This window comes from Lepidochelys olivacea, assembly GCF_965140295.1.
Source record: "Lepidochelys olivacea isolate rLepOli2 genome assembly, chromosome: 9".
Taxonomy (NCBI): domain Eukaryota; kingdom Metazoa; phylum Chordata; order Testudines; family Cheloniidae; genus Lepidochelys; species Lepidochelys olivacea.
The window spans coordinates 32,235,932-32,256,759 of NC_140419.1; the positions used below are offsets into that span (position 1 = coordinate 32,235,932).

At 39.7% G+C, this 20,828-nt stretch overlaps 1 protein-coding gene across 3 annotated transcripts in view; it reads right to left on the minus strand.

The window, feature by feature from the left end:
* PLS1 (plastin 1) overlaps positions 1 to 20,828 on the minus strand; it is an 83,556-nt gene that overhangs the window by 37,136 nt on the left and 25,592 nt on the right. Inside the window, exons 1-5 of one of the 3 annotated variants that reach the window (XM_084640194.1) lie at positions 19,925 to 20,082; positions 18,102 to 18,148; positions 8,349 to 8,457; positions 3,326 to 3,489; positions 630 to 759 (exon numbers count right to left, since the gene is read on the minus strand). In XM_084640194.1, the coding sequence (XP_084496320.1) occupies positions 630 to 759; positions 3,326 to 3,489; positions 8,349 to 8,418 (364 nt within the window). In that variant the 5' untranslated portion in view covers positions 8,419 to 8,457; positions 18,102 to 18,148; positions 19,925 to 20,082. Of the gene's footprint in view, positions 1 to 629; positions 760 to 3,325; positions 3,490 to 8,348; positions 8,458 to 18,101; positions 18,149 to 19,924; positions 20,083 to 20,828 lie in introns of those variants that run through there. The other 2 variants (XM_084640195.1, XM_084640196.1) reach the window with 2 other exon arrangements.

Sequence of the window (20,828 nt, forward strand, 5' to 3'; positions counted from 1 at the left end):
AAATGTAGGTTGAATATTGAGGAAAGCTTCCTAAGTATTAAATTTATAGGCTGTGCAAAAATCTCCCCAAGGGAAGTGGTTGAAGTGCCATTGTTTGGTACATTTAGAACTAAACTGAACAAAGCTTTAGAAAAAACATACTGTAGTGAACAACCCTGCATTGGCAAGGAGACAGATTAGATCATCTAACAGGCTTTTCCCACCTCCAACATGTACTGTGCACTTTTTTTTTATTTTTGGTTCTGCACCATTGAAATGAAAATGTGCGTTCCCTTGTATACATCTCAACAGGAGTGTAAAAGAAAAAAAAAAACAGTTCACAGAATAGATTAACAAACCAAACACAAAACCTTAGTATAAAACATGCTACAAAAGGCTTTCTATTTTTAATTCTTTCTTCCTTGTAACCAGATTTCTCTTTCCACTTTCTGCTCTGGCAAAGAAATCTGACTTACCTTTGGGAGCAGCACAGAACTGTGACAAGCAAACTGAACAGTATAATCTCTACAAAACAGAGCCCTGGCATCTGCACTGCAGAGGTTCACCTTCTACTGGTTTGTTTCTGAGAATTTTTTTTTCCAATTATGTTTTTTCTTCTTTTTTTCTAGTGCTAAGGACAAGTGTTTTACCTGAATAAGAGTGCTGTGTCCCCTCACTGGAAAGTGGTGAAGTTCCTCCAATCGCTGTAATACCCTGTTTTTTGTTTATTGTTTTTCGGAATGATTTGCTAATATCTTTACTTTTCAATTCATGAATAACCTGGAATAGGACATAAAAGAAAGAGCATTTAATCAATTATCATTATCTTAGGGTGACTATTAAACTATCAACTCACCTAACTATTGAAATATTGGTAATTTTTTGACTCTCTTCTTTGATATAGTACAATATAAGGAGGTTATATTATATTATATTTATTATAAGAAGTCTGCTGGTTTTGTGAATAGCTAAGACTCTAGCATTACTAAACCATGTTTTAATCTCCAAATATTAGATTCACAACCCACAAATCTTTTCACAAATATTTTCATGTTTTGTTTATTTTAAACACTGTTTAAATCAAACAAAGACATTTTTGGGAAAAGAGATTTTTAATATTTCCCCACTCAGTTTGTCTTGCTTCTTATACTAGGATGTTATATGTCACTTACAGAGATGCATGTTATTAGGGAGATAGTTGGTACATCTCTCCATGCACAACAGTCACAAAATACTAACACAAACATTAAAATTATGACTAAACTTTCCACCAAAATAAGGAAATTGTCATATAAAACTGATACTCTGTACTGTATTTACCTGCTATGCCTAAGTGTTGTGAAGTTATGTGCTATGTGGGCTGCAATATTGATACACAAGTGTTTAACGGTTCAGTTATGAACCTAAGCAAATTAGAATTTCCAGTAGAAATGCCAACATACCCTAGCAAATTGTAACAAATTGCTTGTTTATTCATATAAACAGCTGCAATACTGTAGATTCAAAGCAAAAATTGCTTGCTTGCAAAAAATAATCAGTCTGAAGCTGTTTGATTCTCACAAATGAAGCACTCCAGCCACTGACCCATGTAAAAAATTATGGCTCCCCTGCGGATTAAAAATATGGCACAGTGATTCAGCGCAATAGTATAGGCATCTTGTACCACAAACAGGATTTAAAGGCTGGAATTTATAACAATCCAACTTTGTTTAAAGGAAGGGCTGAACTGACAGTTCTTGAAGGTGAGGGGCACAGACTGCTTCCTCTGAGGAGGCAGAAAAGGGCACTTATCACAACCAGCTCTGAGTTCTCACACCTTGCCCAAATTAAAGCCAGTAAAGGGGAGAAAGAAAGTTTGAAATATTATCTCATCTTATGAAAGATCCCAGCAGACACACATAGGGATACTTTATCTAGCACTGAAACAGGAGGAAAAACTACATTGTTATGTGAGTACAGTGACCTATATGACCAGAAGCAAATAATATTTTATCTAATTGAAACTGCAGAGAGATTTTAGAGTCTGAATGTGATTACAAAAGTTGGAATTTGGCAAGGACACCAAGTTAATGCGCTACTCTTATGAATAGTACCATAGGATCTTAAATGACTTAGAGATCAGGACCACAGTTTTACATCTCCTTTGAAATAATATGGTGCTTCTTTGTACTGGGCTGGAGCGTTCTTTGGGGTATGGTTCTATACTCTATTCCCAAAACTGGAACCCAAAGACCACAATGAGAGCTAGAGAGAACAGGTCATGCAGTGTAAAAATTGTATGCCATTTAAAATATTTATTTATATTCAGTAGTGCTTAGGCATTCCAGCCATTTTTAGGACCCCACTGGGCTGCGCACCGCAGAAACTTCATACAGAAAGATGGTCCTTGCCCCAAAGAGTTTACAATCTAAATATAAGAAAAGAAATAACAGGTGGCTACAGACAGACAGGGAGCACAAGAAAACAGACAACACTAATCAGCATTATGTGGGCTGTGGCACCAGCATGCCAGCTGCTTCTCTGTTGTTATTTGTTAAAGCTTGCTCCTTTATGAAAAGGGTAGATGGAGACAGCAATTTCCCAGGATTATGCTAAAAACAGTTATTGAACTGGGGAAAAAAATAGAGATAAATGATTTTAGTATTCTTACAAAGCTTATTTTGGAGTGGCCAGTTGCTGCATAATAGTCAATCAACTGTCATGCTGTCATAACTATCCTCCCATTCACACATCAGTGAAGGTTTATAATTACTATATATGCTGCTCTTCAAATATTCTCCGGCAATTTAATTTAATTTTGCTACCCTACTTCATCATCTTAGAGATGCTGGGCACTTTGGAGAGTTCAATCTCCTATTAGGCAAGGTAACTGATCCTTCAAAGTTTATACAATACCTTGAATATGTAATATGTTAGAGAAGAACTAACACTGGGATTTTCAAAGGAGCCCAAGGGAGTGAAGCACCCAATGCCTATTGAATTTCATGCTACACATTGTAAATCTCAAAGTGTTGGTTTTCTAGTGCCCTATGGGTAGTTGTGGTCCTTCAGAACACTGAACCCCAATGAGCAGTACTGGAGGAATGACTTTCCTATACCCTTGAATAAATATTGTGAAACGGTCCTTTCCTACCTCCATCCCTGTAGCATAATTAAATTGCATGCCTAGTGCATACTGTACACAGGACCTGGTGGTGTTTTCTGTATGGCAAACCTACACTATGTCACAAAATATGCTCTTTAAAATCCAGTTTCATAATTATCTCATACTGCATGTATAGCCTTCTGGTACTAAATTCAAATAATTCTGTCTTAAAGGGTAGCCTGAGAGGACTGTCTTACTTACCGATACAAATTCTTCAAAGTCGATTTTCCCATCTTTGTTGCTATCTGTTACTGCTATAATTTTTTCTACAATCTCTCGCACTTTGTAGCCAGGCAAGGGAAGGCTTGCTTCTTTAAAAAGATCTTGAAGCTCATAATCACTGACATACCCACTATTGTCAATATCTGTAAAATGAAAACATTGTTTTTATTATTTTTTGCTTTAACACAAGTACCAAGCAACAATCAAGGGGAAGGAACATTTTAGCAGAGTGATGGTCTAAAATGATCAGAAAGTAAGAAATCAGATTACCAACTAGAAGCACAACATTCGTTTCAGAGAACGTACCATATATTACATATATTAATCACAAAGGAATACACATAGGTTAGATCCTCAGCTCGTGTAAATCACCATATGGTGAAATCAACAGACTACGCTGATTTACACCAGCTGAAGATCTGGTCCGTACAGTTTAAGTTGTTATTTGTATTGTGGTAGCACCTAGAGGCCAGGGCCAAATGTGCTATACACTTCTTAGGCACCTTCTTAAATTTTCAAGGTAAAGACACAGCAAGGTCCAGGGCCGTCCTTAGGCATAGGTAGCATATGCGGCTGCGTAGGACACCCAAAAATTTGGGGCACCCTTGGGTCTCAGTGTTCAGCCTCCAGCCTCTTCCTACCCCTGTTCTGACCCGTCCTGCAGGCTTCCACCACAGCTGGCTGCTGCAGCCTGGTGAGTCTTCCTCCAGAGGGGATCTAGTACAGTGGTTCTCAAAATGTGGTCTTCAGACCACCAGTGGTCCACGAGCTCCATTCAGGCGGTCCACAGATAGTTCCTTCTGAAGTGTGTGCCTGGGTGGCAGCACACAAGAGAATGAAGGGCCACACACCTAATTAGTGGAGCCGCGCAGGCGTGACTCCACTAATTAGGTGCCGGGACCCTGGAGAAGACATGTAAGGTGAGGTGGTGGCCTTGGGGGGGATAAGGGATAGGTGGGAGGGGGCAGTGGAGTGAGAAGAGGGGGTGGGGGGAATTTGGGATGTGCAGGGCTGCGGCGGCCAGAGAAAGGCAACTTTCCCCAGCTCCAGGGCTGCGGATGCCGGGGGGAGACGGCCCTTCTTCCCAACCTCAGCTCTGTGGCTGCTGTGGCAGGGGAGAGACCCCCCTCCTTCCTAGCCCTAGCTTAGAGGATGCCACGGCAGGGGAGAAAGGGCACATCCTTTGCATTAGATAGGTAAGACTACTGATATTAAAATATGAGTTGTGTGCTTTTATTTATAGAGCAAAAAAAGTTAATTATTAAGTTTTTTTTTATACAGCGCTTTTATCGAAAGCACTTTACAATAGTTAGCTAATTGTACAAACAACATTTGGAAAGATCAGTAAATGGTCCGCCGAGACTCTAAGCAATTTTCAAGTGGTCCACGAAAAAAAAGTTTGAGAACCACTGATCTAGTACTTAAAAGTGACAGGTTTCAGAGTAGCAGCCGTGTTAGTCTGTATCCACAAAAAGAAAAGGAGTACTTGTGGCACCTTAGAGACTAACAAATTTATTTGAGCATAAGCTTTCGTGAGCTACAGCTCACTTCATCGGATGCATACTGTATGCATCCGATGAAGTGAGCTGTAGCTCACAAAAGCTTATGCTCAAATAAATTTGTTAGTCTCTAAGCTGCCACAAGTACTCCTTTTCTTTTTACTTACTGCCAGACCTATTAGCACAACATTGAAACTGTTAAAGAGCCATTTAACAGGCATTTACCAAACCCCAGGTATATAGTGTCAGTTTCTGAATTTACTGACAAAAACAGTTGTGCATTACTGTAATATTTACTCAGAACATGTTAGTCTACAGGACCTTAGTTTAAAATTTGCTTTAAAAATATTTCATTAGTGTGTTGCTGAAGATTATAAAATCACATCTCTAAAAAATCCTTCCATAGATGCACAATCTGAGTATTCATCTTTAGCCTTAAATACTTGGATCTTCAGACATATAGTTTTTTAAATAAATCCTTCAAAAGACCACCCTTATCTAAAATACACATGTGAGCCCAGGCTGCTGTTGGGCATAGGGACACCAGTTTAATAATACTGCATAGTGCTCCATAAATCCTAAGGACGGCCCTGGCAAGGTCACAAACTCTTATTAATAGCAAAAACCTTGCATTTTGACTAGTATAATTTATATCCTGAGACTATGCCAAAATCCTCTATCAGCTTCCAAATAGAGTGGATGGTCTGTTATTAATTCTCTTCTTACTTACAAGATGTCACTTGCATACAGTAATACCTGTAGTTTATGGCCTAAATTCAGACTTGATGCAAGCAGTTTCAAAGAGGTAGCAACTACTTGCACTAGGTCTGAATTTGGACCTCTGTATTTTGTCTCTTGCCCTATATCTGTTGTTTATTTCTAATGATGGTGGTGAGACTGGCCCCTGAAGAATAAATCCAATCTGGCCCATGTCTATTATATTAAAAATGACCTTGTTTAACCTGTTAGCTAGCTTTGTTGTGAGAGATCTGTACTGCTGCATTCTCTTGTCCTCCTGCTTCCAGTGGACACTATTACATGTTGGGAGTCCTTTTGAATATGCTATAACAAAGTACTGGAAGATTTTCTATGCAATGAAGGGTCTGACCTGGTTTCACCAGGCATTAGAGTATATTTTATAATTTAAACCAAGCACATTGTTACATAAGCAACATTTATACACTGCTAGTGGCAACACTTTCCCGACATGCAGCGAATTGTTTTGCTGTTGGGCATTGTTTCCTCAATGCATTATTTATTCAAAATATCAATTAATAAATATTACATTGGGTTAAGTCTCAAAGGTCCAGAGTTCATGCACTAAACTCCATGGAAATAATCTCAATCTTTTTAGTTTACTAAGTGCTAGTTTAGCAGTTTCATTAGTTATCCTGTCAAAATGTTCTTGTACACTAAACTGAATGCAGAGGGGGAACTCCTTTCTCCTGCATGAAGTTATACACTTCTTACTAGAAACTTTCTCCACGGCAGCATGCAGGGGGAGCTTGGATAAATCAAGGGGCATGGTTACTGCGCCTGTCATTAAATGTATCCACTGGCCAAAATCAATACAAACTAAAAAAAACAAAAAATAAAAACTATAAATTTAAAATTGCCATCTGTGACATACAACACAGCATAACATACACATGCAAAAATCTTTTTAAAACAACTTTAATATTAAACTGTAAAATCATCTGAATCAATAATTCACATCTAATGGGGGAGACAACACTGCCAAGGCAGGGAGGGAAAGCATGAAAGCCGTGACGGAAAAAAGCGGGGAAGAGTCAAGGGGGAGGACGAAGGGGAAAAGGGTGGGAAGGAGGTCTGGACTGGCCACTTGGCCCTTGTGTGTTTCTCAGTTAACTGTTTCTAAAATTGATGCTCAGATTCCTTCAAACTTATGTGGTTGATTCCTGGCCACTAGATTCTGACATATTTGTTGTATTCTGTGGATTGATTTACTTTTCCACCTTTATAAAATCATGTGCTTTGTAATTATGGCTGCTCTCAGAAATCATGGAAGGTGTGCTGATGAGAGGCCCAAATTCATGGGTAAATACCCCAATATGTAGTTCTCCAGTGATGTTTGATTGCTAAACCCCCAAATCATGTTCATTTTAGTGTCAACTTTTTTCCACCTTAGTTTCGATTGTGGGCCTGGTTGGCTTACAGTTAGTAGGGAAGGATCTATCTATTATTGGCTCTAGAACCTTAGGTGCCTGCAATTACTGTGGGGATGTGAGTATCTCTGTACAGCTCAGCAAGCAATCCATGAAAAATGTCTCAGGCTCATCCATGTATATTAGCAAGGGTCATTTCAGATCCATTTAGTGTGACTCTGAATATGAGATACCTACTCTGAGTATCCAAACTGTGGAATAATATTTAATAGAAAGAACAGAAAACAAAGTAAACAAACTTAAATGTTCACAAAGACATTATGTAACCCACATACCTTCTAGGTGTGGTGTTCGGTCCCATCTAGTGGCACCGAGACCACTTAGAGAGAGTTAAATGAGTCTGTTCTACAGCCTTAGCTAAGGGCTTTTAGCTCATGCAGTAGAGGCTCATGCACTAAGCTCCAGAGATCCCTGGTTCAATCCCACCCATCAATGAGTGGGGTCTGTCAGCATTCCAATTGCAGTATGGAGATGAGGGTCAATCAATATAGGACAAAATAGTACACATGTTTACTCTTAGGCTATGGCTACACCAGAGAGCTTACAGCAGTGCAGTGCTAGTGCAGACAGATGCTCTATGCTGACAGGAGAGAGCTCTCCTGTCGACTTAATTACTTCAGTGCCTGCAAGCGGTGATAGCTATGTTAGTGGGAGAAGCGATCCGACTGACATAGCGCTGTCCACACCGGTGCTTAGGTTGGCGTAACTTATGTTGTTCAAAGGGGTGGCTTATTCACACCCTTGAGCAACATAAATTATATTGACCTAAGCTGTTCTGGGACCATAGCCTTAGACTTTAGCTGCAGAGACCCTGTTACGCATATGAAGTTATACTTAGTTATTTATTAACATGACTTACTCTCTACAAAGACAAGATCAAGGATCACAAAGTTCAGGTTACTTAGAAATGTAAATCAGATTTAACTTGGTGCAAGAGAACTAGTTATTAATCCACTAAAACCTGTAACCAAATGAAAAAGGAAATTGTTAATTGGTTTTAGTCCAAAACCTAATACTAAAATAAAAGTTTTCAAGCGTCTTCTTTAGATCAACTAAAATAGGATTTTTTTTGCTTTTAAACATTCACCCATTGTGTTTAAAACCTTAACATTGCAACAAAGTGCTAGTGCTAAAAAATAAATAAATAAAAATAGTGTGAAAATTCTTTCATTTTCATATATTCTTAGGGGTTATTAGCAACACAAGTGAGGAAACATGGTGTTTTTAAACATACGATGTTTAACATTACATGATCCCCTTAAGATATTGTTTTTAAAGAAACTGTATAGCTTACAACTTTCTTACAAGAAAACATACCTATTTTACTGAATGCTTCTCTGAGTTCTTCCAGCTCTTCACGAGAAATTGTGGTTATGTTGTTTTCCATCTTCTGACAGAGACAGCAATTGTCTTTAATTCCTTATGCCTAGCAATAATAAATTATCAGTGTTATAATAAAGCATCAATTACAAACAGGCACTTACTTAAGTCACTGAACCTTGTAAATAGGCATAAGAGGTACTATGTCCTCAAATTTCAGAGTAACAGCCGTGTTAGTCTGTATTCGCAAAAAGAAAAGGAGGGCTTGTGGCACCTTAGAGACTAACCAATTTATCTGAGCATAAGCTTTCGTGAGCTACAGCTCACTTCATCGGATGTCCTCAAAGTAATCTCTCAGGATTGCCCCACCTATAGTGCTATGAATAGAACTTTTGAGAATATCAAACATCTAGCACTTTTCTCTATTGTAACAATGACTACGAATTTACAATAGCAACACCTATTTTCACACACCCTGCATTTTCACTCTGCATGGTATAAACATGTACCTATAATCTGCCTGGTTTTCATTGAGCAATTTTTCATTATGAAATAGGCATCTCAAATTTCAGAAATCTCAGGCTACAGTATAATTCATTTCCAACTGCAACTGAATATCAACGTATAACAATGATCGGCACTATGGGCTCAGTCGTGCAAGGTGCTGAGCACTCTGACCCTGATCCAACAAAGCACTTAACTTCAACGAGATGTTTCATATCCTGAAAGTTAAGCACATGCTTAAGTGCTTTGTTGCAATTAGAGCCAGCGTGCTCAGCATTCACAGGATCGAGCCCTGTAAAATGGCTTTAGGATTAGCTGTGTGAAAACAAATCTTAATTCAGATAACATCCCCCCATATCCATGCACAGGGGACCCTCTGCATCTAGCTCTATCCTTCCTGCATGGAGGAAGATGGGTGTTGGCCTCTTCCATAGCACCATTCCACTCCTGCTCCAGACCCCATTAAAGATGCTTGGTGTGGTCAGGGGTTCACACTGAAGAATGGGGGAAGATGAGGCAGTTGAGGGGAAGGCCCCCTGGAGATTCCCTGGAAAAACAATACAGTCTGAGACTTCATTATTTTCCCTTTCCCAACACACAACACATTCAAGGGGTAGCTGCAGACATGGGAAGTTCCTGGTAGCCTGGCTCCAATGAAGCTTCCTACCAGGTACCACCGGGTTTGCCATAGATCAGGGCAGCTAAAGAGGCCCTGAACTCCTGAGGCTCCCTAGGGATTGGATGTGATGCTCTGTACCTCGGGGGAACACCCTACACTCCCATGTTCATCTTTATAAAATGATTATGTGGTCTCCAATGCAAAGTTTGTCACGTTGGGTGTCTTTGGAAGGCTCATGATGCACTGAGCATGGTTGTTATCGTGATGTTATAGTAATTGTTACAATAATGTTATAGTAAGGTTATAGGTTATAATTTAATGTATGTAGTTATGAGGCTGAAAATGTATCCTCATGGCTTAAAGCAAGCCCAGACAAAAACTCTCCAAGAGCAGAGAGGCAGTTCACACCTCATCAGGGCAAGTATGGGACAAATCCAGCCCAGCCTCACAGCAACAAAAGAATCTGTTAGACTCTTAAGGGAGTCACCCCCCTTCCTTTGGTCAGTCTGTAACTTTGATGAGGTAATGCTCACCTGACTCTGAAGGTGGGGGGGGGCGCAAAGCCAAGAAGAAAGAAAGGACATGATAAAAGGGAAAGACATTTGCCATGCTCTCTCTCTCTCTCTCTCTTCCACCTACATCTATAGACACCATCACCACCAAGCGACTGAAGCACTGATTAAAGGGGAGAGCCTGGCTGAAGAGCAACCAGCCAGCCTGTGGTGAGAAGCATCTAAGTTTGTAAGGACACTGAAAGTGTTAAGATCAGCTTAGAATGCGTTTTGCTTTTATTTCATTTGACTAAATCTGACTTATTATGCTTTGACTTATAATCACTTAAAATCTATCTTTATAGTTCATAAATTTGTTTATTTATTCTACTTGAAGCAGTGCATTTGGTTTGAAGTGTGTCAGAGGCTCCCCTTGGGATAATAAGCCTGATACATACCAATTTCTTTGTTAAACTGACGAACTCATATAAGCTTGCAGCATCCAGTGGGCATAACTGGGCACTGCAAGACGAAGGTTCCTAGGGTTGTGTCTGGTACCGGAGATATTGGCGAGTGTCATTTGGTTACAAGTAGCTGGGAACAGCTTACATGCCAGAGGCTGTGCGTGAACAGCCCAGGAGCGGAGGTTCTCACAGCAGTGCAGGGTAAGGCTGGCTCCCAGAGTCAAGGATTGGAGTGACCTAGCAGATCACCGGTCCAGATAACACCAGAGGGGAACATCACATTGGGGTGGGCCTCATAGCCAATTCCATGGGAGACCAAACACCATCCTCACAGGGAAGGACTGATAAACTCTGTGAGCATTTCTCCCTGAAAATTCCTCCCATTGAGCCCCCTCCCATAGATTTTAACATGAAAAGGGATAATTTAGACCCTTGTTCTTAAGGCCACGTTTTCAAAGGGACCTCATCCCATTCTCTCAATATGCAAGGCTATATTTGTACCTGCAATTGTGCAGCATACAAGCCCCATTTGTGCACACAAATTCAGGCCTTTGGACCACCCATCCTCTTGTTGTTATGCTCTTTACATGCACCTGTTAGCAGTCCCTAGAGCTCCAGCACAAAGCTCACAACAGTCCCTGCAGCTAAATATTGAATCTTCACTTTTATTAAAAGAAAAAAACCAGAAAATGACAGATTTGTATCTTGGTCGAGCTTGTCCAGTACATCAAGGCTGCAATGCACTAAGCGTCAAATCCAGGTTTTATTTAGGTCACTAGCAATCTTCCCATTAATTTCAGTGGGACCAGGATTTGCATCATAATCGTCAAATTCAGAGCTGCTATAAGCAATTGTACTTCCATTGCAGGTGCACAAAAACAATGATTAATGTCCTAAACTGTACTTTTTACTCAAAACTGCAATGTGGCTCAATGGATAGGACACTGGACTGAGAGTCAGGAGAGATGGATTCTATGTCCAGATCTACCACTGAACTGCTGTGTGCTATTGGACAAATCACTTCACAACTGTGTGTTTCCATTTCCCCCTCCTGTTTATCTGTCTTATCTATTTAGGCTGTAAGCTCTTCAGGGCAGCAATAGTCTGTTTACAGTGAGTTTTTACAGTACCTAGCACACTGGGGCCCCTCTAAGTATTACTGTAATATAAATAATAATAAATACAAATCACCTGGTGTAAAGGAATCAGAATTTGGTTTATATAAAACATTATTGTCAATCTAAAATCCTCCTCACAAAAATAAGTTCTTCTCCTATTCTAACCACTTAAATTTCTTCCCCATCCTGCTTTCTGTTTTCTCATTAAAGAAGCAATCATGAATGAGTTTGCATGTCCAGACTGTGGCTGGTTAACCACAATCACATAAGGGTGCGGGTAGCCAGTAGCAGCAGTTCCATGGGGCATTCTGCCTATTGAGAACAGTTAGATAGATTCTTCCTGCTAAGCTAGAGGAATGCATGAAGGAGAGGCCACTGAGGCTTTGTCTTCTCTGCCAACTAGGGTGTCTTTTTACTATAGAATAACTGATGTGTTAGCTATCTGGGAGTGGAGATAAGGCACTTCAGATTTATCACAGATAAACTAGACAAGTTCAACCACGGTCAGCATGGGTATAGTGGTGACCTCACCTAACTACCTCACCATAAACACTACAAGTGCCTTGTCTCCACTCAGGATTTTACAGTGAGGTAACTATTGTGAGTTAGTTGTCTCACTGCAAGAACACCACCTTTGTGACATCAAAGTCTGATACGCCCTACAACAGAATGCAGTATATTCTCCCCACCCACCAGCCAATGAGAAAAGGAGGGTCCAGAGGGTCACCAGGCTCTGCCTTTCCACCCAATGGCTTACTGGTATTTAGAACCAGGATTCCTTGAAGCCCAGCTCAGATAGAAAGCTCCACCTTTGGGCCCCAATTGGTGGAACATCAGAGCTCCTGATATTCACATTTTACGGGAGTTCGGGGTGGGGGCAGGGGAATGTTAAATATATTTTGGAATCTGTTTGAACCTCTTCAGGCCAAGTTGTGTTCTGTCTCTTGTTTATTTATTATACTTGTGTTCGGCTTGGCCATGTTTTCCTACTGCTGGCCTGATTTGTCAATATGTTCCTCACACTTATAGCATCTATCAGGAGAAACAGGAGCCAGAACACATATTGGAAAAAAAATAAAAACGGATTAGGTAGATTCCAATACATATTTTAAAAAAATATGAAAAATATCATATTCAGGGGGCATTTAGGTAGGACAATAGAACTTAGCCATCCAACACCGCAATTGTACAAAAATTGTTATAGAACCTCTTGTGATCATATCATGGCTCCATCTGAGACTATGGGCTATTTTAACCTATCTATATGTTATATATTTTTATATGTATTCTTACTATCCCTTTATTTAACAAAAAATAATTAAGGATAAAAGCTCATCAGTTTTAAGTACTTTTTCCTGACGGTAGCTGCAGTGTCTATTTAAACTGCTACGGTTTTTTTGTTTGATTGCTTCAGTAGTTCTAGTGCAGGAGGCTCAAGGCCATATTCTATTCCTGTCTATATACAATTCCCCCACTGATGTCAATGGAATAATGCAATGACTGAGGGTACCTACCATAGGCTCTAAGAAAGAATCTGCTGAGTTAGTGAAGAAGGAACACTCAGCTGGAAGTGTTGGGATGTTGGGAGGGCCAAAAGAAAGAAAGACTGACAGCTCTATACTGCAGATAGCTGGCCATATCTCACACGCCTTAGTCATGTGAGCAATCGTATTGACTTAATCAGTATTGCCAACTCCAAGTATTCAAAAAACATGAGTCAGAGCCCCCCAAATAATTTCTGTCTTAAAAATAACCATTTATTATCTTTTTAAATTTTAATGATTTTTAATTTCCTTTCTGTTTTTTAACCTTCATAGTTCATGTTTTCAAGCTTTTCTCTGCAGCCATGAAAGCTAGAAATTTCCTTAAAAAAACATGAAAGATGAAATTTTCATGTTATAATCTGACTGTTGAAAGAGCACCAAACACTGTGAGACATGGGATTAAAACAGTGAGAGCTGGCAACTCTGTGTGACTCCGATCACTTGTGTTGATCTTATTTATCTGTTTCATTCAAGGACACAGATTTCTATTTTTAGTTACTCATGTAACCTACATATCAGGAATCAGAGGGTACAATTAATCTGAAATAGAACACAAATTATGAACACAAGAGAGTGAAGCCAATAATGATCATATATATCAACTTGTGAGCAATTATTTCTGTTGAGATTTGACCACTGGTTAACGTAGTGTTGTAGTGGTGTTGCAGTTCTCTGCATCTGGCTTGCTAAATATTTAATCTTGGCTTTGATGGTCTAATCCTGCTCCTGAAACGACTGTCCTGACCATAATTGCTGGGGTGGAGAGCTGCCGGTGGGTGCAGAGCACCCACCAATTTTTCCCCATGGGTGCTTCAGCCCTGGAGCAGCCACAAAATCGGCGCCTATGCCAGGAAGCATGTCCCCTTCTGAGAAATCCTGGCCACTCTACTCAATGGACACACACTGGGCCTGGCCAAAAGCTCTTCTGCCTGTACCCTGCACCCAGAGTGTGGCTTGAGTGCACAGGGGGAGACCCCGCAGTGGTGGTTCCTGGAGCTGTCCCTATATGGTTGAGAGTGCTGTTGGTGCCTCCCTGATGTTCCTGGAGTGTCCTTGGCTGAGTGACAGCTGAGGATATAGTAAGGAGGCCAAACAGCACCTCCTGTTCTCTTTTTCACCCACTATTGGATCTGCCAGAAAAAAACAGAGCTGTGAGTTGACAAGAGGATCCAATAGTTTCCCCTCTTCCTGCAGGCAATTGGCAATTTGCTTTTTCCAGCTCTGCCCTAGCCTGTGTTTCAAATTCATCTGCCTGCTTTTCAAGCAGAAGCTGCCTTTGTAACTATAATGGACATGACATATGCTGCCTGCAGAGCCCATTTTCTTTTGTGACTATTCTTTTTGTCTGCTGCTAAAGACACACCTCTCCTACGCCAGGTGCAAATATCCAATCTTCCTCATTATAGCTTTGCATGCTCCCTATTCCAAATCGGAGGCAGGCTAACATAATTCTCAAGATGAATGTTGTGCAGAAAAATTACAGCATCTAAATTAAGTATTGAACATTTTATGTTATTGGTATTTACAAAAGGCACAGAGGGGCTTCTGTCTCTGTATTTTGAGGCTTTGAGACAGAGACTGTTTTATGGTTTAGTACAATATTATTTTACTTTAACCTTTGGCATCCGTATTTCTGTTGACTTAGGATTATTTAAACGAATGTGCAGACACAGATCAATCTTTCTGAAATCACTTCTCTTGAGTCAAAAGAAACAGGAATCTCTATTAATTAAGTTCAGGTCTGATTCAACAAGAGATTTTATGCTTTCCTTTAAAAGGCAGTTTCTCCTAGCCAGCAGTGAGATCATTACAAAACCAGTTTTCAGACGGATTTTACATTAAACTTGAGTAAGCTTGTGCTGTGGGGAGCCATGCAAATTAAATATTAGTATTGAATATGTGTATTACATTAAATATATGTATTAAAGCTCTAGGGTGAAATTCTGGCCACATTTAAGTCAGAGAGTTTTGCCATTATCTTCAGTGGAGCCAGGGTTTCACCCCTGATGAGGATCAGTATTAGGCACTGTCCTACAGGAAGACAAGGTCTATGCAATAAAACCTTACAATCTAATTGAAAAGTAAAAAAAAGAGGGGTTGTGCCCTGTTTTGCTTTTATGTAGTGTACAAATAAGAATTTTTGTTTCAAAGAGTGTTGTATAGTTTTTTACATGAGAAACTTAGTTCCTATGTAGTCTGGAAGACTCTATGGGTATGTTTACACTGCAAAAAAACCCTGTGGCAGCAAGTCTCAGAGTCCAGTTAACTGAAACAGGCTCATGCTACGGGGCTAAAAGTAGCAGTGTAGATGTTCGGGCTTGGTCTGGAGCCTAGCCTCTGAGACCATCCTCACTCAATGCATTTCAGAGCCTGGCCCCAAACATCTGCAGTGGTACTTTTAGCCCCGCAGCATGAGCCCGAGTCAGTTGACCCAGATTCTGAGACTTTCTGTGGTGGATCTTTTTTTGCAGCGTAGACAACCTTTGATAATCGGTGAGCTAGTGAAACAGTGACACAAGTGCCAAGAAAGTACAAATGGAGCAATCAACAGAAGAAAAGATTTTGTTTAATGTTTAAAACTCTGTTTTGGTTTTGTTAATGTCTACTTAACTTTAAGTAAGTCTTTGTGAAAGATTCAGCACCCCTGTCAGAGCTACCAGTACAGGAGCAGTGGAACTGAGGGAGCAGTGGAGGTTAGTGCTCCCATAGTGAAAATACTGTGGGAGCCAATCTCTGTTTCCACCCTTGTGTCATTCTTCAGTGAGCTGCTTCATGCTCTCAGGCCCAGTGGGGCTCTGCATCTGCTGGGGAGAGAGGCAAGAGGAGGACCCAGAGTGGCTGGTGTGGCCCTTACACCCTAATTGTCCCATGATCCCCAAACAGAGCTATGCTCCCCGACTCTCTGCTCGCCAGGATTAGCATGCTGCTTAGGATGTTCAGGTTTCTCTATGCATCTCTGTTCCCACATTCAAAGCAAACTTCTGCTGCCTCTGTAACAGTACACATCCCAGAGATCCTACAGGAGGCCCTACAGCACAACCAGAGAAGCCTGGACTTATTCCTGTTCTTTCCATAATAAAAAATAATCAGAAAAAACTTGGCTAGAAAGAAAAACAAATAAAAATCTTTCAGGCCTTCTGTGTACATCATAAAGAAGCAAAAATTCCCAAACCTCCAGCCACTTTGCAGATTAATCCTGAGGTTACATTTGAAGGAGAAGAGGGCAGTGGCTTTACCCATTAGTCTGGGGTGGGCTTCCACCATAATGCATGAGATGAGAGTAAACATAACACTATTAAACAGCCAAAAGGAATTTTGCAAAGAGAACCGACGCCAGTTATTCTCTTTAGACAATGAGAATAGAACAGGAAATAATACTACATTGCAGCAGCACCCAGGGAAATGCTAATTAAACATAGTAAAAATGCATGGGAACGATGAGAAGAGTTAGGCAGTGGAACAAGTTACCAAGGAACTTACAGAATTCTCACTATTTTATTACTCAAATAGAGATAATAGTGTGCTACCAGCAGCTGCATCACAGAAAGATAAGACGACAAGGCTCCTGCTCCAAAGAGATTACAGACAAAGGTAGCTTGACTGGAACTATTCAAGACTTGACACGATACTCAATGGGAAAGGATGTTTTAGGTCAGCTAAGTCAATCCTTTCACAATGCAGAAGGATGAATTACTTCGGAAGAGTCACTGGAGATCCATACCAACCAATAGGATTCTATAAATGGCAAAGTTCAGTTTTTAGGGCTGAAATTTTCAGCTTCTTTGACATAAATGGAGGACAAAAATAGCCAGCGAGTTTATGAACATTGTTGATAACAACTTAATAGTCTCAATTAGTATAAACTGTTGAAGATTGGAGAAATTTCAGATGGATTTAAACACACTGGGGGAACTGGGCATCAGAGTGGCAGATGTCATTTAGACTGGAAATAATACACATAATAAAGGATTCCTTGAGCTCTCATAACCCGTAGACGAATGGGATCTTAGCACTGAGTGCTATGAAGAAAAATCATAGGTGTCCTTGGAGAATATATCTGCCCAGAATACAATTGCACTTAAAAGAACAAGTAGGATGCTTGGGTACATTTAAAAAGAGAGAAAACCACACAAAAAATAAATATATAACAATATATTATTCAATGGCATCCCTACCCTAGAAGGAGTACATCAAAATTTGATCAATTAATTTTAAGACAGCTGAAAAGGTCAGTGAAAGCTATTAGATATATGTTGGGATTTATACATGAAAGACTGCAAACATCAGGAGTGTTGATAGAAAAGGAGATGCAGAGGCACAATTAAGGTACATTATTCTCAATTATTTAACATTTGAGTACAAACTGACAAACTCCTCTTTTTTCTCTTTTTACAAACTCCTCTTTTTTCAGAGTGGTAGCCGTGTTAGTCTGTATCAGCAAAAACAATGAGGAGTCCTTGTGGCACCTCAGAGACTAACACATTTATTTGGGCATAAGCTTATTTTTTACTTTTTTACTCTGTCTCATAGTACAAGACCAAGAAGATATTCAATGCAATTGAAAAACAGTGCAATAATAGTTGATCAAATCTGATGCTTCAAGATATAAATTCATCAAACATGGAATTTTCCCATCCGTTGCATGTACAGCATTATGAAAGTAGACAGATACATTATTGAGGGTGTGGGAGTTGGTATGTTTCTCCTTCTTCCAAAGCATTATGTATTGGTTTCTGCTGGAAGCAGAATTAGCCAGATTAATTAAGATGATTCATGACAAATGTATTTTCTGTAAATAAAATTTATTTCTTGTGCTGTATGAGATTGACTATAGAATTCACACACAAGAGTTCTTCATTGTTTATTCAGCATTGTTTGATCAACATTTTCCATTGTACTGTACATGACCTTTAAAAGTAAATATGGGTGGGTCAAGAATTAGTATAGTCAAACAATGACCTTTCTAAATTAGAGCTCACAGTTTATGGACCTGATTCTGATTTCACTTACATTGGTATAAACTGGAAGCAACTCCACTTTAGTTACTGGAATCAGTCCTAGGAAAAATTAATGATCGTTAGATCAGAAGCAGGCCAATTTGTACAAAAGGGCAAACAATCATTTTTAAAAGCTAGTTTTCACTTAAACAAAACGCCTCAAGTCTCCTTTGCCTGCTGAATACGTAGAACAGCTATGCAAATTCACCAGTGGTATCAGCTTCACACATTTTCCTTAGCATACATCATTCAAGAGGATCTCAGCATACTGTTGTATTCAGCATCAGTAAGAAAACACTGAAATAGAAAGGCTGGGTATTGCAGCAAGGCCAACTTTAAGATAACATTCTTTCAGAATTATTATTACAGGCAGAGCTGGTAGCAATGACTACAGTTAAGATTGTCTAAACACTCTGCATTATAAGATCCTGTTTGCAACTGCTTATAACTTTGTCAAATTTTAACCACTTGAGCTGAAATTTTTCATGCTGGGTGTCTGGCTTAGGCTGAATTTGTTAAAGGTTTCAGCAAAAGTGGTTTAGCTGTCCCTAAGAATGGGGTTAGAGGAAAAGACACTGTTTTTCCAAAGTAAGAAAATTACTACAACTGTTTCACTGAGAAGCTCTATCACCTCTATGCTTTGGAGTGTGGCTGGAAAGTCACTCTGGAATCAGATGTACCTACTGCTATCCCCAGGAAAGTCCATCCAAATTTAGCTGAGTTATAATAAGCCTCTGAAAATCATTGTTTGCACATACTCAGCAGATGTTGTTAGAAGGTGGCAGCAAAATTCTCAAAAGATTCTATCTGCACTGAGCATGTTCTATGCCAGGACAGCAGGTGCTTGGGAAGGCTCTCCATGAAATTGCTCCTCCTGGCTGCCAGGAGCCACTGGAGCAGAACTTTAGAATTGAGAGCAGAGAGTCAGTGGCAGAGGAGGAAAGCAAACTAGAGTCCTAGCCACTGGACCATTCTTCCTTCCTCCCACAACAATCCCTGATATGCTAGTATGCACATTGTCCATAGAAATGGGGGCACTGTATGTGAAAATGTGGGTAGAGTAGTAGGAAATAATGATAGGTAGTCCATGTGGGTCTCAAAAAAGATATCTACAAAAAACACTATGCAACTTACTGCTATGAAAGGAAGCAGTAACTTCTACAGTTTACACACCTAGTTGGTGCATAATTCAGACATTTTAGCTGCCTTAAGATCACACAGGTAATATGAATAATGTATATTGCCTTCAGGACAGCAAGGGAATCTTCGCACAAGGTAAAACTATTATTTCTCCAAACAGTGCGTCACATCCTGCCATTGTTCTATAGGAATTTGGTGTGACTCGATGCTAGTATAAAGCTCCTGGATTTATACAGGTCTTTAAAAGCAGTTTCAAAATACCAAAATCAGGAACCATTTACATGCCTCTTTAAAACTTTGAAGTTGTGACATTATGAGGTTACTGATACTGTAAATAATCTGAAAATATCGGTTAGAATGATAGTAAGATAGAGGGACTGAAGCTGGTGAGGTCTCTTGTGCTGGGGGGAGGGAGGGAGAATTAGTTCCTGTCCAGAAGTGCCACAGCAAATCACCACTATGGTAATTAACCAACTCCCTGGCTGCACCCCTTCCTGGTTGGTGCTGACCACTTTTTGAGCTACAATTGCTCTTTGCAGCACCTTCAACTCCCAGCTCAAGCCAGGTTCTAACAAATTTGTGCCCCTGCAATCTCCTTCCCTGATGAACAGATGCCAATATAGATAATAGCGCGATTATGGCCCAAACCATTACCTCAACAGTTTGTGCTATAAAAAGATAAATTAATTAGCATACCTGTATTAGTTGACAACTAAACACCACCAGGAAATTACTGTCCAGATATATGTTAAATCAATCAAATCAACTGTGAATCTTGTACTGGAAGACTCCAAATAACTCTTCCCCAAAGTGAATGTTTGAAAAAAAAGAGTCTGCTAAAGGTTCTGCGTACTCTCGATTTTATCATAGAAGACCTTTGCCTTGGTAAAAGTCCAACCTAGTCTGTGGGTGTGGTATTTAACCTATGTCAGTAAAAATGCAGAGAAGGAAAATGAAAGTGAAGATGTAGGAAGAATCTGAACTTCTGATGTGGCCCCATTGGTGGTATTAATGTGGCAGCTCTAGTCTATACATACTATACAGCATCACCAGTGCTTTTTACCCCCACTTTCTTTATCCCAGCTCAACTGCAAGTTTAGGTAACAGGATGGCAAAAAAGGCTGTGGCTGCCAGCACCTCATCAGCATTACGGCTCCCCCTTCTTGCTACCACAATTAGAGTTACCTGGGGGAAATTTTAAGAAAAAGCTCAAAATCACTAGCTGCAAATCCATATTGATTAACTTTCATGGTTTCTCTAAAATAAGACTAACAGTAGTTGGTGATCCACAGATGGAATCTCAGTTATTTTCAGTTGGTATGTATCAGGACAGATGTGGCACATAATAGGTAATATGTCTCCTTTATAGACCAAATGTCCGTTTTTTAAAAAATTTGATTATACTTTATTGACTATAAATAAAACACGCATTATAATTTACCTATAAAATCTAAATTTGACAGCTTACATAAATGAACAATTATAGCACAATTTGATTTAACCTACAAATAGGAAGATTATTATTTATCAATAATTATTGTAACTGATTATTACTATTATTTCTATTGTGATGGAACTTAGGCATCCCAGGCATAGACCA